The 12500-nt window shown below is 47.5% G+C and overlaps 1 protein-coding gene across 1 annotated transcript in view; it reads left to right on the top strand.

Annotated features, from left to right (window-relative positions):
• Window positions 1-12500, top strand: part of GLE1 (GLE1 RNA export mediator) — a 39053-nt gene that overhangs the window by 13378 nt on the left and 13175 nt on the right. Inside the window, exons 6-12 of the mRNA XM_081179154.1 lie at window positions 3158-3403; window positions 4507-4680; window positions 5299-5560; window positions 7001-7113; window positions 9740-9809; window positions 11211-11385; window positions 11724-12069. Coding sequence (XP_081035280.1) covers window positions 3158-3403; window positions 4507-4680; window positions 5299-5560; window positions 7001-7113; window positions 9740-9809; window positions 11211-11385; window positions 11724-12069 — 1386 coding nt within the window. The remainder of the gene's footprint in view (window positions 1-3157; window positions 3404-4506; window positions 4681-5298; window positions 5561-7000; window positions 7114-9739; window positions 9810-11210; window positions 11386-11723; window positions 12070-12500) is intronic.

Raw genomic sequence — 12500 nt, forward strand, 5'->3', positions numbered from 1 at the left:
TCCTTCCTTCCCTCCCTCCTTCCTTCCTTCCCTCCTTCCTTCCTTCCCTCCCTCCTTCCTCCTTCCCTCCCTCCCTCCCTCCTTCCTTCCCTCCTTCCTTCCCTCTCTCCCTCCTTCCCTCCCTCCTTCCTCCTTCCCTCCCTCCTTCCTCCTTCCCTCCCTCCCTCCTTCCCTCCCTCCTTCCTTCCTTCCCTCCTTCCTTCCCTCCCTCCTTCCCTCCCTCCTTCCTCCTTCCCTCCCTCCTTCCTCCTTCCCTCCCTCTCTCCTTCCCTCCCTCCCTCCCTTTCCTTCTTTTCCCTTCCTCCTCCCCTTCTCCCTCCCTCCCTCCCTCTCTCCCTGACTCCCCCCAACCCCGCCTCCATCCTCTAACTCCGCCCCCTGCTCCTCAGCCGCAAGCTGCGCGAAGCGGAGCAGCGCCGCCTCCAGCAGGAAGAGGCGGAGCTCCAGCGCCGGGAGGCGGGGCTAGGGCGCCTCCGCCACCTCTACGCCGCCCAGGAAGACCTCCTGCAGGCCAATCGGGGACTCGGGTTCTTCCTGCTCTTCTTCCTTTTCTTCCTCTTTTTCTTCTTCCTCTTCCTCCTCCTCTTCTATTTCTTCTTCCTCTTCTCTTCTTCCTCTTCCTCCTCCTCCTCTTCTTCTATTTCTTCCTCTTCTTCCTCCTCCTTTTCTTCTCTTTTTCTTCTTCCTCTTCCTCCTCTTCTTCCTATTCCTCTTCCTCTTCTTCCTCCTCTTCTTCTATTTCTACCTCTTCTTCCTCCTCCTTTTCTACTCTTTTTCTTCTTCCTCTTCCTCCTCTTCTTCCTCTTCTTCTTCCTGTTCCTTTTCTTCTATTTCTTCTTCCTCTTCTCCTCTTCTTCTATTTCTTCTTCCTCTTCCTCCTCTTCTTCTTCCTCCCTCTCTTCATCTTCCTCTTGTTCTTCCTCTCCTTCTTCCACTTCTTTCTCTTCTTCCTCCTCTTCCTTCTCTTCTTCCTCTTTTTCTTCCTCTTCTTCCTCCTCTTCTTTCATTTCTATTTCCTCTTCTTCTATTTCTACCTCTTCTTCCTCCTCCTTTTCTTCCTCTTTTTCTTCTTCCTCTTCCTCCTCCTCTTCCTATTCCTCTTCCTCTTCTTCCTCCTCCTTTTCTTCCTCTTTTTCTTCTTCCTCTTCCTCCTCCTCTTCCTATTCCTCTTCCTCTTCTTCCTCCTCCTTTTCTACTCTTTTTCTTCTCTTCTTCTTCCTCCTCTTCTTCCTCTTCTTCTTCTTCATCCTGTTCCTCTTCTTCTATTTCTTCTTCCTCTTCCTCCTCTTCTTCCTCCTCCCCCCTTCTATTTCTTCTTCCTCCTCCTTTTCTTCTCTTCTTCTTCCTCTTTTTCCTCCTCTTCCTCCTCTTCTTCCTTCTCCTCTTCTTCTTCCTATTCCTCCTCTCCCTCCCTCCCTGACTCCGCCCCTCCTCTGACTCCGCCCCTCCCTCCCCATGACTCCGCCCCTCACTAACTCCTCCCCCCACCCAGCTCCTCAGCCGCAAGCTGCGCGAAGCGGAGCAGCGCCGCCTCCGGCAGGAAGAGGCGGAGCTCCAGTGCCGGGAGGCGGGGCTAGGGCGCCTCCGCCGCCTCTACGCCGCCCAGGAAGTGCTCCTGCAGGCCAACCGGGGACTCGGGTTCCTCTTCCTGCTCTTCTTCCTTTTCTTCCTCTTTTTCTTCTTCCTCTTCCTCCTCCTCTTCTATTTCTACCTCTTCTTCCTCCTCCTTTTCTTCCTCTTTTTCTTCTTCCTCTTCCTCCTCCTCTTCCTATTCCTCTTCCTCTTCTTCCTCCTCCTTTTCTTCCTCTTTTTCTTCTTCCTCTTCCTCCTCCTCTTCCTATTCCTCTTCCTCTTCTTCCTCCTCCTTTTCTACTCTTTTTCTTCTCTTCTTCCTCCTCTTCTTCCTCTTCTTCTTCTTCTTCTTCCTGTTCCTCTTTCTATTTCTTCTTCCTCTTCCTCCTCTTCTTCTTCCTCCCTCTCTTCATCTTCCTCTTGTTCTTCCTCTCCTTCTTCCACTTCTTTCTCTTCTTCCTCCTCTTCCTCCTCTTCTTCCTCTTTTTCTTCCTCTTCTTCCTCCTCTTCTTCCATTTCTATTTCCTCTTCTTCCTCTTCCTCCTCTTCTTCCTCCTCCTCTTCTATTTCTTCTTCCTCTTAGAATAGAATAGAATAGATTCTTTATTGTCATTACACAGTGCAACATTGTACAAAGTGCAACGAAATTGGATGCCATCCCTTAAAACATCAAAAGCAAAACAACAACAACAACCAAACAAACCACATTCCAGCCACACCCACACCACACCCATCAAACTCCCAGGTCACACTATCGAGTTACTATCTCTCTTCCTCCCCTTCTTCCTCCTTTTCTTCTCTTCCTCCTCTCCTTCCTCTTCTTCTTCTTCCTGTTCCTCCTCCTCTTCTTCCATTTCTATTTCCTCTTCTTCCTCTTCCTCCTCTTCTTCTTCTTCCTCCTCTTCTTCCTCTTCCTCCTCTTCTTTTTCTTCCTGTTCCTCTTTTTTCTTCTATTTCTTCTTCCTCTTCCTCCTCCTCTTCATCTTCCTCCTGTTCTTCCTCTCCTTCCACTTCTTCTTTCTCTTATTCCTCCTCTTCCTTCTCTTCTTCCTCTTCTTTTTCTTCCTCTTCTTCCTTCTCTTCTTCCTCTCATTCTTCCTCTTCTTATTCTTCCTGTTCCTCCTTCCTCTTCCTCCTCTTCTTCTTCCTCCTCCTCCTCTTCTATTTCTTCTTCTTCCTCCTTTTCTTCTCTTCTTCCTCTTTTCCCTCCTCTTCCTCCTCTTCCTCCTCTTCTTCATTCTTCTCTTCATCTTCCTCTTATTCTTCCTCTCCTTCTTCCACTTCTTTCTCTTTTTCCTCCTCTTCCTTCTCTTCCTCCTCTTCTTTTTCTTCCTCTTCTTCCTCTTCTTCCATTTCTATTTCCTCTTCTTCCTCTTCCTCCTCTTCTTCCTCCTCCTCCCCTTCTATTTCTTCTTCCTCCTCCTTTTCTTCTCCTTCCTCTTTTTCCTCCTCTTCCTCCTCTTCTTCCTTCTCCTCTTCTTCTTCCTATTCCTCCTCTCCCTCCCTCCCTGACTCCGCCCCTCCTCTGACTCCGCCCCCTCCCTCCACATGACTCCGCCCCTCACTAACTCCTCCCCCTTCCCAGCTCCTCAGCCGCAAGCTGCGCGAAGCGGAGCAGCGCCGCCTCCGGCAGGAAGAGGCGGAGCTCCAGCGCCGGGAGGCGGGGCTAGGGCGCCTCCGCCGCCTCTACGCCGCCCAGGAAGAGCTCCTGCAGGCCAATCGGAGACTCGGGTTCGAGGCCGGACAGGGAGGCCCCGCCTACGCCCCCTACGCCGAGCACGGGAACCGGATCTGCGGGGAGGTGTCAGCCCTGGTGCGGGCGGCCAGCGAGGTGAGTGCTGCCGTGGCAACTTCCTTCCTTCCTTCCTTTTCCTTTCCTTCTTTTCCCTTCCTTTCCTTCCCCTTCCTTTCATTTCCCTTCCTTCTTGCATTTCCTTCCTTCCTTCCTTCTTGCATTTCCTTCTTTCCTGCATTTCCTTCCTCCCTTCCTTTCTTTTCCTTTCCTTTTCCCTTCCTCCCTTCCCTCCCTCCCTCCCTTCCTTCCTTTTCCTTTCCTTTTCCCTTCCCTTCCTTCCCCTTCCTTTCATTTCCCTTCCTTCTTGCATTTCCTTCCTTCCTTCCTTCCTTCCTTCCTTCCTTCCTTCCTTCCTTCCTTCTTGCCTTTTCTGCCTTCCTTCTTCCTTTCCTTCTCTCTCTCTATCTCCTTCCTTCCTTCCTTCTTGCCTTTTCTGCCTTCCTTCTTCCTTTCCTTCTCTCTCCTTCCTTCCTTCCTTCCTTCCTTCCTTCCTTCCTTCCTCCTTCCTTCCTCCTTTCCTTTCCTTTCCTTTCCTTTCTCCCTTCCCTCCCTCCCTCCCTCCCTCCCTTCCCTTTGCCTTTCCTTCCTTCTTGCATTTCCTTCCTTCCTTCCCTCCCTCCCTTGCCTTCCTTCTTTCACTTCCTTCTTCCCTTCCCTTCCTTCTTGCCTTTTTTGCCTTATTCCTTTCCCCTTCCTTCCTCCCTCCCTTCCTTCCTTTCCCTTTCCTTCCTTCCTTGCATTTTCTCTCTCTCTCCCTCCCTCCCTCCTTCCTTCCTTCCCTCCTCCCTTCCTTTCCTCCTTCTCACTTCCTCCTTCCTTCCTTCCATCCATCCATCCATCTTGCACTTCCTCCTTTCTTCCTTCCGTCTATCCGTCTTGCATTTATTTCCTTCCTTCCTTCCGTCTTGCATTTCCTTCCTTCCTTCCTTCCTTCCTTCCTTCCTTCCTTCCTTCCTTCTTGCATTTCTTCCTCCCTTCCTTCCTTCCTTCCTTCTTGCGTTTCCTTCCTACTTTCCTTTTCCTTTCCTCCCTCCCTCCCTCCGTCTTTTCCTTCTCTCTCCCTCCCTCCCTCCCTCCTTCCTTCCCTCTTCCCTTCCCTTCTTCCTTCTCACTTCCTCCCTCCTTCCTTCCTTCCCCAGAGAGGATTCCCCGATCCCGCCGACCTCACTTCCGCCGACCAGGCCCTCCTGGAAATGCGGAATCTCGTTTCCGGCTTGCGGGAAGAGATCTCCCTCGCCGCCCAAAGGAGGAAGCAGGAAGAGGAAGCGGAAATGTTTCCTTCCTTCCTTCTTGGATTTCCTTCTTTCCTTCCTTCCTTCTTGTGTTTCCTTCCTTCCTTCCGTCCATCCGTCTTGCATTTCCTTCCTTTCTTCCTCTCTTCCCTTTCCTTCCTTCCTCCCTCCCTTCCCTTCCTTCTTTTCACTTCCTTCCTTCCTTCCTCCCTTCCTTCTTCCTTCCTTCCATCCTTCCTTCCTTCCTTTTCTTCCTTCCTTCCTTCCTCTTCCTTCCTTTTAACTTACTTCCTTCCTTCTTCCTTTCCTTTCCCTTCCTTCTTGCATTCCCTCCCTTCCCTTCCTTTTCCCCCTTCCTTCCTTCCTTCCTTCCTTCCTTCCTTTCTTCCTTCTTCCCCTTCCTTCCTTCCTTCCCCCTTCCTTCCTTCCTTCCTTCCTTCCCTCCCTCCCTGTCTTCTTCCTTCTTTTCACTTCCTGCTTTTCACTTCCTTCCTTCCTTCCTTCCTTTTTGCATTTCCTTCCTCCCTCCCTCCCTTCCCTTCTTTACACTTCCTTCCTTCTTGCGTTTCCTTCCTTCCTTCCTTCCTTCCTTCCTTCCTTCCTTCTTGCGTTTCCTTCCTTCTTTCCTTTTCCTCCCTCCCTCCCTCCTTCCTTCCTTCCCTCTTCCCTTCCCTTCCTCCTTCTCACTTCCTTCTTCCTTCCTCCCTTCCCCAGAGTGGATTCCCCGATCCAGCCGACCTCGCTTCCGCCGACCAGGCCCTCCTGGAAATGAGGAATCTCGTTTCCGGCTTGCGGGAAGAGATCTCCCTCGCCGCCCAACGCAGGAAGCAGGAAGAGGAAGCGGGAAAAGCGGCGGCGGCCGAGAAGGCGGAAAAGGAGAAAAACGAGGAAACGGCCAGCAGCCAGGATCCGGGGAAAAAAGATCCCCTTCCGGAAAGTTCCGGAAAGTTCCGGAAAAACGGTGCGTTTTTCTCCCACCCAGAGGGTGGAATTGATCTAATGATCTTTCGCTTTTTGAGATTCCGGTTGTGGCGGAATAATAATAATAATAATAATAATAATAATAATAATAATAATAATAATAATAATGCAATAATAATGAAAATAATAATAGTAATAATAATAATAGTAATAATAATATAATAATGATAATGATAATAATAATAATAATAATAATAATATAATAATGATAATGATAATGATAATGATAATAATAATAATAATAATAATAATAATAATAATAATAATAATAATAATAATAATAATTTTGTAGGCCATTTTCAGTGGAGATCAGTTTCAGTGAAATATATCCAAATCAATATAAAAATAAATGAATAATCTTGGCAAGTCGTTTTCAGTCCTTGAGATCAATTTCAGTGAAATAGATCGAAATAAATATAAATATGATCTCTCTCTCTCTATAATTTATATTTATATGTGTATTATATATCAAAATAAATATAAATAGAACCTCTCTTTCTCGATCATTTATATTTATTTTTAAATATAAATATAATTATTCACCTTTATAATCTTTCTATATATGTACTATATATATATCATATTTATATTTTTTAAATATAAATATAATTATTCATCTTTATAATCTGTATATATATATATGTGTGTGTGTATACAATATATATATATCATATATTTATTTTTAAACATAAATATTATTATTCATCTTTAATATATGTATACATATATATATATATATATGTATATACAATATATATATATCATATTTATTTTTACATAAAAATATAATTATTCATCTTTATAATCTATATTTATATATATATGTATATACAGTATATATATATATATCATATTTATATTTATATTTAAATAAAAATATAATTACTCATCTTTATAATCTATACTTATATATATATATATATGTGTGTGTGTATATACAATATATATATCATATTTATATTTATATTTAAATATAAATATAATTATTCATCTTCATTATTTATATATATATATATATATAATTGTTCATCTTTATAATCTATATTTATATATATATATGTATATACTATATATATATATATATATAAAATATTTATATTTATTTTTAAACATAAATATTATTATTCATTTTTATTTTATATATATATATATATATATATACACACATACATACACTATATATATATATATATATATATATATATATATATATATATATATATATATATATATATATATATATATATATAAATAAAAATATATTCATTATATATATATATATATATATATATATATATATATATATATATATATATATATATATAAAATTTATCTTTATAAGCCGCTTTCAGTCCTGGAGATCAGCGAAATCTATCAAAATAAATGCAAATATAAATAGAAAGGGATCCTCTTTTTTTAGGGCTCCAGGTCAAGTCCGACGAAAAGACCCTCCAGTGGTACCAGCAGCTCCAAGACCAGTTGGACCAGTGTGTGGATTCCTTTGCCGGCCTGGCCAATAGCAAAGGCAGCCAGGTTAGCCCCTCCCCCAACCTTGGGGATCGTCCGCCAGATCCCCAGGCCGTTTCCTGGATCCCTGGACGGTTTCCCCGGATCCCCGTATGAGTCCCTGGATCCTTTGAGGGGTCCCCAGATCCCCAGGTGATTTCCTGGACGGTCTCCTGGATCCCCGTATGAGTCCCTGGATCCTTTGAGGGGTCCCCAGATCCCCAGGTGATTTCCTGGACGGTCTCCTGGGTCCCCGTATGAGTCCCTGGATCCTTTGAGGAGTCCCTGGATCCCCAGATCCCTAGGTGGTTTCCTGGATCCCTGGACGGTTTCCCCGGATCCCCGTATGAGTCCATGGATCCTTTGAGGAGTCCCCGGATCCCCAGGCGATTTCCTGGATCCCTGCACGGTCTCCCGGATCCCCGTATGAGTCCCTGGATCCTTTGAGGAGTCCCCAGATCCCCAGGCCATTTCCTGGATCCCTGGATGGTTTCCCCGGATCCCCGCATGAGTCCCTGGATCCTTTGAGGAGTCCCCGGATCCCCAGATCCCCAGGCGATTTCCTGGATCCCTGGACGGTTTCCGGGATCCCCGTATGAGTCCCTGGATCCTTTGAGGAGTCCCTGGATCCCCAGATCCCCAGGTGATTTCTTGGATTCCTGGACGGTTCCCTGGATCCCCGTATGGGTCCCTGGATCCTTTGAGGAGTCCCTGGATCCCCATGCAAGTCCCTGGATCCCTCTGTGATTCCACGGATCCTTGGACCATTCCCCGGATCCTTTTATGAGTCCCTGGATCCCTCTATGGTTCCCCAGATCCTCGGATGATTCCCTGGATGAGTCCTGGATCCCACTATGATTCCCCAGATCCTCAGACTGTTCCCTGGATCCCTGGATGAGTCCCTGGATCTTAGGATGGTTCCCTGGATCCCCATATGAGTCCCTGGATCCCTCTGTGATTCCACGGATCCTTGGACGATTCCCCGGGTCCTTTTCGGAGTCCCTGGATCCCCATACAAGTCCCCGGATCATTGGGCGGTTTCCCGGATCCCTGTAGGAGTCCCTGGATCCCTCCACGATTCCCCGGATCCTTGGATGGTTCCCTGGATCCCTGGACGGGTCCCCGGATCCACGGGTGATTCCGCAGATCCCTGGACGAGTCCCTGGATCTTAGCATGATTCCCCGGATCCCTGGATAAGTCCCTGAATCCCTCTATGATTCCCTGGATCCTTGGACAACTCCCCGGATCCTTTTAGGAGTCCCTGGAACATTGGACGGTTCCCCAGAGCCTTTTATGAGTCCCTGGATCCCTCTATGATTCCCCGGATCCTCGGACGGTTTCCCAGATCCTTGGACGATTCCCCGGATCCTTTTAGGAGTCCCTGGATCCCCAGGCGATCCCCCCAGATCCCTGGACGGTTTGCTGGATCCCTCTATGGTTCCCCGGATCCTCGGATGATTCCCTGGATCCCTGGATGAGTCCCTGGATCCCCCTATGATTCCCCAGATCCTCAGACTGTTCCCTGGATCACTGGATGAGTCCCTGGATCTTAGGATGATTCCCCGGATCCCTGGATGAGTCCCTGGGTCCCTCTATGATTTCCCGGATACTTGGATGATTCCCCAGATCTTTTTAGGAGTCCCTGGATCCCCATACGAGTCCCTAGATCATTGGACGGTTTCCCAGATTCCTGTATGAGCCCCTGGATCCCTCTGTGATTCCCCGGATCCCTGGACGAGTCCCCGGATCCTTCCACGATCCCCCAGATCCCTGTACAAATCCCTGGATCCTCAGACCATTCCCCCAGATCCTTGGACGATTCCCTGGATCCCTGTACGAGTCCCTGGATCCTAGGAAGATGCCCCGGATCCCCGTACAAGTCCCTGGATCTTAGGATGATTCCCCGGATCCCTCTATGATTCCCCAGATCCCCATACGAGTCCCTGAATCCACGGACAATTCCCAGATCCCTGGACGAGTGCCTGGGTCCCTTTATGATTCCCCGGATCCCCGTACGAGTCCCGGGATCCTTGGACAATTCCCCAGATCCTCAGACCATTCCCCAGATCCTCAGACAATTCCCAGATCTCCCTACAAGTCCCCGGATCCTCGGACGATTCCCCGGCTCTCCCTGGATCCTCAGGCCATTCACCAGATCCCCGTACGACTCCCCAGATCCTTGGACCATTCACCAGATCCCCGTACGATTCCGCAGATCCTCAGACCATTCACCAGATCCCCATACGATTCCCCAGATCCTCAGACCATTCACCAGATCACTGTATGAGTCCCCGGATCCCTGTACAAGTCCCCAGATCCTCAGACAATTCCCAGATCTCCCTACAAGTCCCCGGATCCTCGGACGATTCCCTGGCTCTCCCTGGATCCTCAGACCATTCACCAGATCCCCGTACGATTCCCCAGATCCTCGGACCATTCACCAGATCACTCTACGAGTCCCCAGATCCCCGTACAAGTCCCCAGATCCCCAGACAATTCCCAGATCTCCCTACAAGTCCCCGGATCCTCGGACGATTCCCCGGATCCCTCTATAATTCCCCGGATCCCCGGACGAGTCCCCTGACCCAGGAACGGGAGGGAGGGAGATCCCAAAACCCCGGTGATCCTTTTCCTCTCCCCCCCCTTTTCCAGGAAAAGAAGATCAAGATGGATCTCCAGAAAGCCGTCACCACTCCTGTCAGTCAAATATCGACCAGAGCAGGTCAGCTGTTTCCTTTCCGACTTCCTCCTTCCTTTCCCTCCACTTCCTCCTTTTCCTCCACATCTTTTTCCTCCACTTCCTCCTTCCTTTTCCTCCACTTCCTCCTTCCTTTTCCTCCACTTCTTCCTTTTCCTCCACTTCCCCCTTCCTTTTCCAATTTTCCCTCCACTTCCTTCCTCAATCCCTTTTTCCAACTTCCACTTCCTTTCCCAAAACCTGCCACTTCCGCTTCCTGTTTCCCCACTTCCTGTTTCCCAACTTCCCGCTTCCTCTTCCTCCAGGATCCCAGCTGAAGGAGATCTTTGACAAGATCCACGCCTTACTCTCCGGGAACCCCATCCGACCCTCCGCTTCCTCCTCCCTTTACCTTCCTAATTTCCCCTCCACTTCCTCTTTCCATTTCCTGCTTCCCAACTTCCTCTTCCTCTAATTCCTTTCCTTCCTTCCTTCCTTCCTTCCTTCCTTCCTTCCTCCAGGATCCCAGCTGAAGCAAATATTCCTGTTTCCCCATTTCCCCTCCACGTCCTCCTTTTTCCAACTTCCCAAATTTTCCACTTCCACTTCCTGTTTCCCAACTTCCCGCTTCCTCTTCCCCCAGGATCCCAGCTGAAGGAGATCTTTGACAAGATCCACGCCTTGCTTCCAACTTCCCAATGTTTCCTCCACTTCCTTTTCCGATCCGCTTCCTCCCTTTACCTTCTCCCTCATTTCCCCTCCACTTCCTCTTTCCACTTCCTGTTTCCCAACTTCCCGCTTCCTCTTCCTCCAGGATCCCAGCTGAAGGAGATCTTTGACAAGATCCACGCCTTGCTTCCTGTTTCCCAATGTTTCCTCCACTTCCTTTTCCGATCCGCTTCCTCCTCCCTTTACCTTCTCCCTCATTTCCCCTCCACTTCCTCTTTCCACTTCCTGTTTCCCAACTTCCCGCTTCCTCTTCCTCCAGGATCCCAGCTGAAGGAGATCTTTGACAAGATCCACGCCTTGCTCTCCGGGAAACCCGTCCGACCCTCTGCTTCCTCCTCCCTTTACCTTCCTAATTTCCCTCCCATTTCCTGTTTCCTAACTTCCCCTCCACTTCCTCTTCCTCTAATTCCTCCGCTTCCTCTTTCCTCCAGGATCCCAGCTGAAGGAGATCTTTGACAAGATCCACGCCTTACTCTCCGGGAAACCCGTTCCGACCCTCCGCTTCCTCCTCCCTTTACCTTCTTCCTCATTTCCCCTCCACTTCCTCTTTCCACTTCCTGTTTCCCAACTTCCCGCTTTTCCCAACTTTCCTCCTTTTCTGACTTCCTAATTTTTCCTGTTTCCTCCTTTTTCCAACTACCCAAATCTTCCACTTTCACTTCCTGTTTCCCCACTTCCACTTCCTCTTTCCCAACTTCCCGCTTCCTCTTCCTCCAGGATCCCAGCTGAAGGAGATCTTTGACAAGATCCACGCCTTGCTCTCCGGGAAACCCGTCCAATCCGGCGGGCAAAGCGTTTCCGTCGCTCTCCACCCGGAAGCCCTCAACTTTTCCTATTTTCTCCTTCCAACTTCCCAAATCTTCCACTTCCTCCTTCCTTTTCATGTTTCCCAGTTTTTCCTCTACTTCCTCCTTCCTCAATACCCTTTCCTTCTATTTCCTTCCCTTAATTCCCTTTTCCTGTTTCTCAAATCTCCCACTTCCTTTTCCTGTTTCCCAATTTCCCCTCCTCTTCCTCCTCCCTTTTCCAATTTTTCCTCCACTTTCTCCCTTAATCCCTTTTTCCTGTTTCCCAATTTTCCTTCCGCTTCCTGTTTCCCCATTTCTTCTTCCTCTAATTCCCTCCCTTCCTTCCTCCAGGATCCCAGCTGAAGGAAATCTTTGACAAGATTTTCTCCTTTTTCCAACTTCCCAAATCTTCCACTTCCTCCTGCCTTTTCCAACTTCCCAGCTTCCTCCACTTCCTTTTCCAACTTCCCAATGTTTCCTCACCTTCCTCTTCCCCTTTCCTGTTTCCCAATGTTTCCTCCACTTCCTCTCTCCTTCCTTTCCCTCCCCTTCCTTCCTGCTCCTTTTTCCAACTTCCCAAATTTTCCACTTCCACTTCCTCTTTCCACTTCCTCTTTCCCAACTTCCCGCTTCCTCTTCCTCCAGGATCCCAGCTGAAGGAGATCTTTGACAAGATCCACGCCTTCCTCTCCGGGAAACCCGTCCGATCCGGCGGGCAAAGCGTTTCCGTCGCTCTCCACCCAGAAGCCCTCAACTTTTCCTACTACAAGCTGGCGGAAAAATTTGTGGTAAGAGACTATTACTACTACTACTACTATTGCTATTGTTATTATTACTATTGATATTGTTACTGTGGTTGATATTGTTGTTATTACTACTACTACTATTACTATTATTGATATTGTTATTGCTGCTGCTACTACTATTATTACTACTGGTACTGGTACTATTACGACTACTACTATTATTGATACTACTACTACTACTACTGATACTATTACGACGACGGCGACTACTGATATTGTTATTGCTGCTACTACTATTATTATTATTATTACTACTGCTACTATTGGTACTATTACGACTACTATTATTGATTTCACTACTACTACTACTACTACTGATACTATTACGACTACTACTATTACTACTACTACTATTGATATTGTTATTGCTGCTGCTGCTACTATTACTACTACTACTACTACTGGTACTATTA

The sequence above is a fragment of the Podarcis bocagei genome, assembly GCF_964188305.1.
Source record: "Podarcis bocagei genome assembly, chromosome: Z".
Classification (NCBI taxonomy): domain Eukaryota; kingdom Metazoa; phylum Chordata; class Lepidosauria; order Squamata; family Lacertidae; genus Podarcis; species Podarcis bocagei.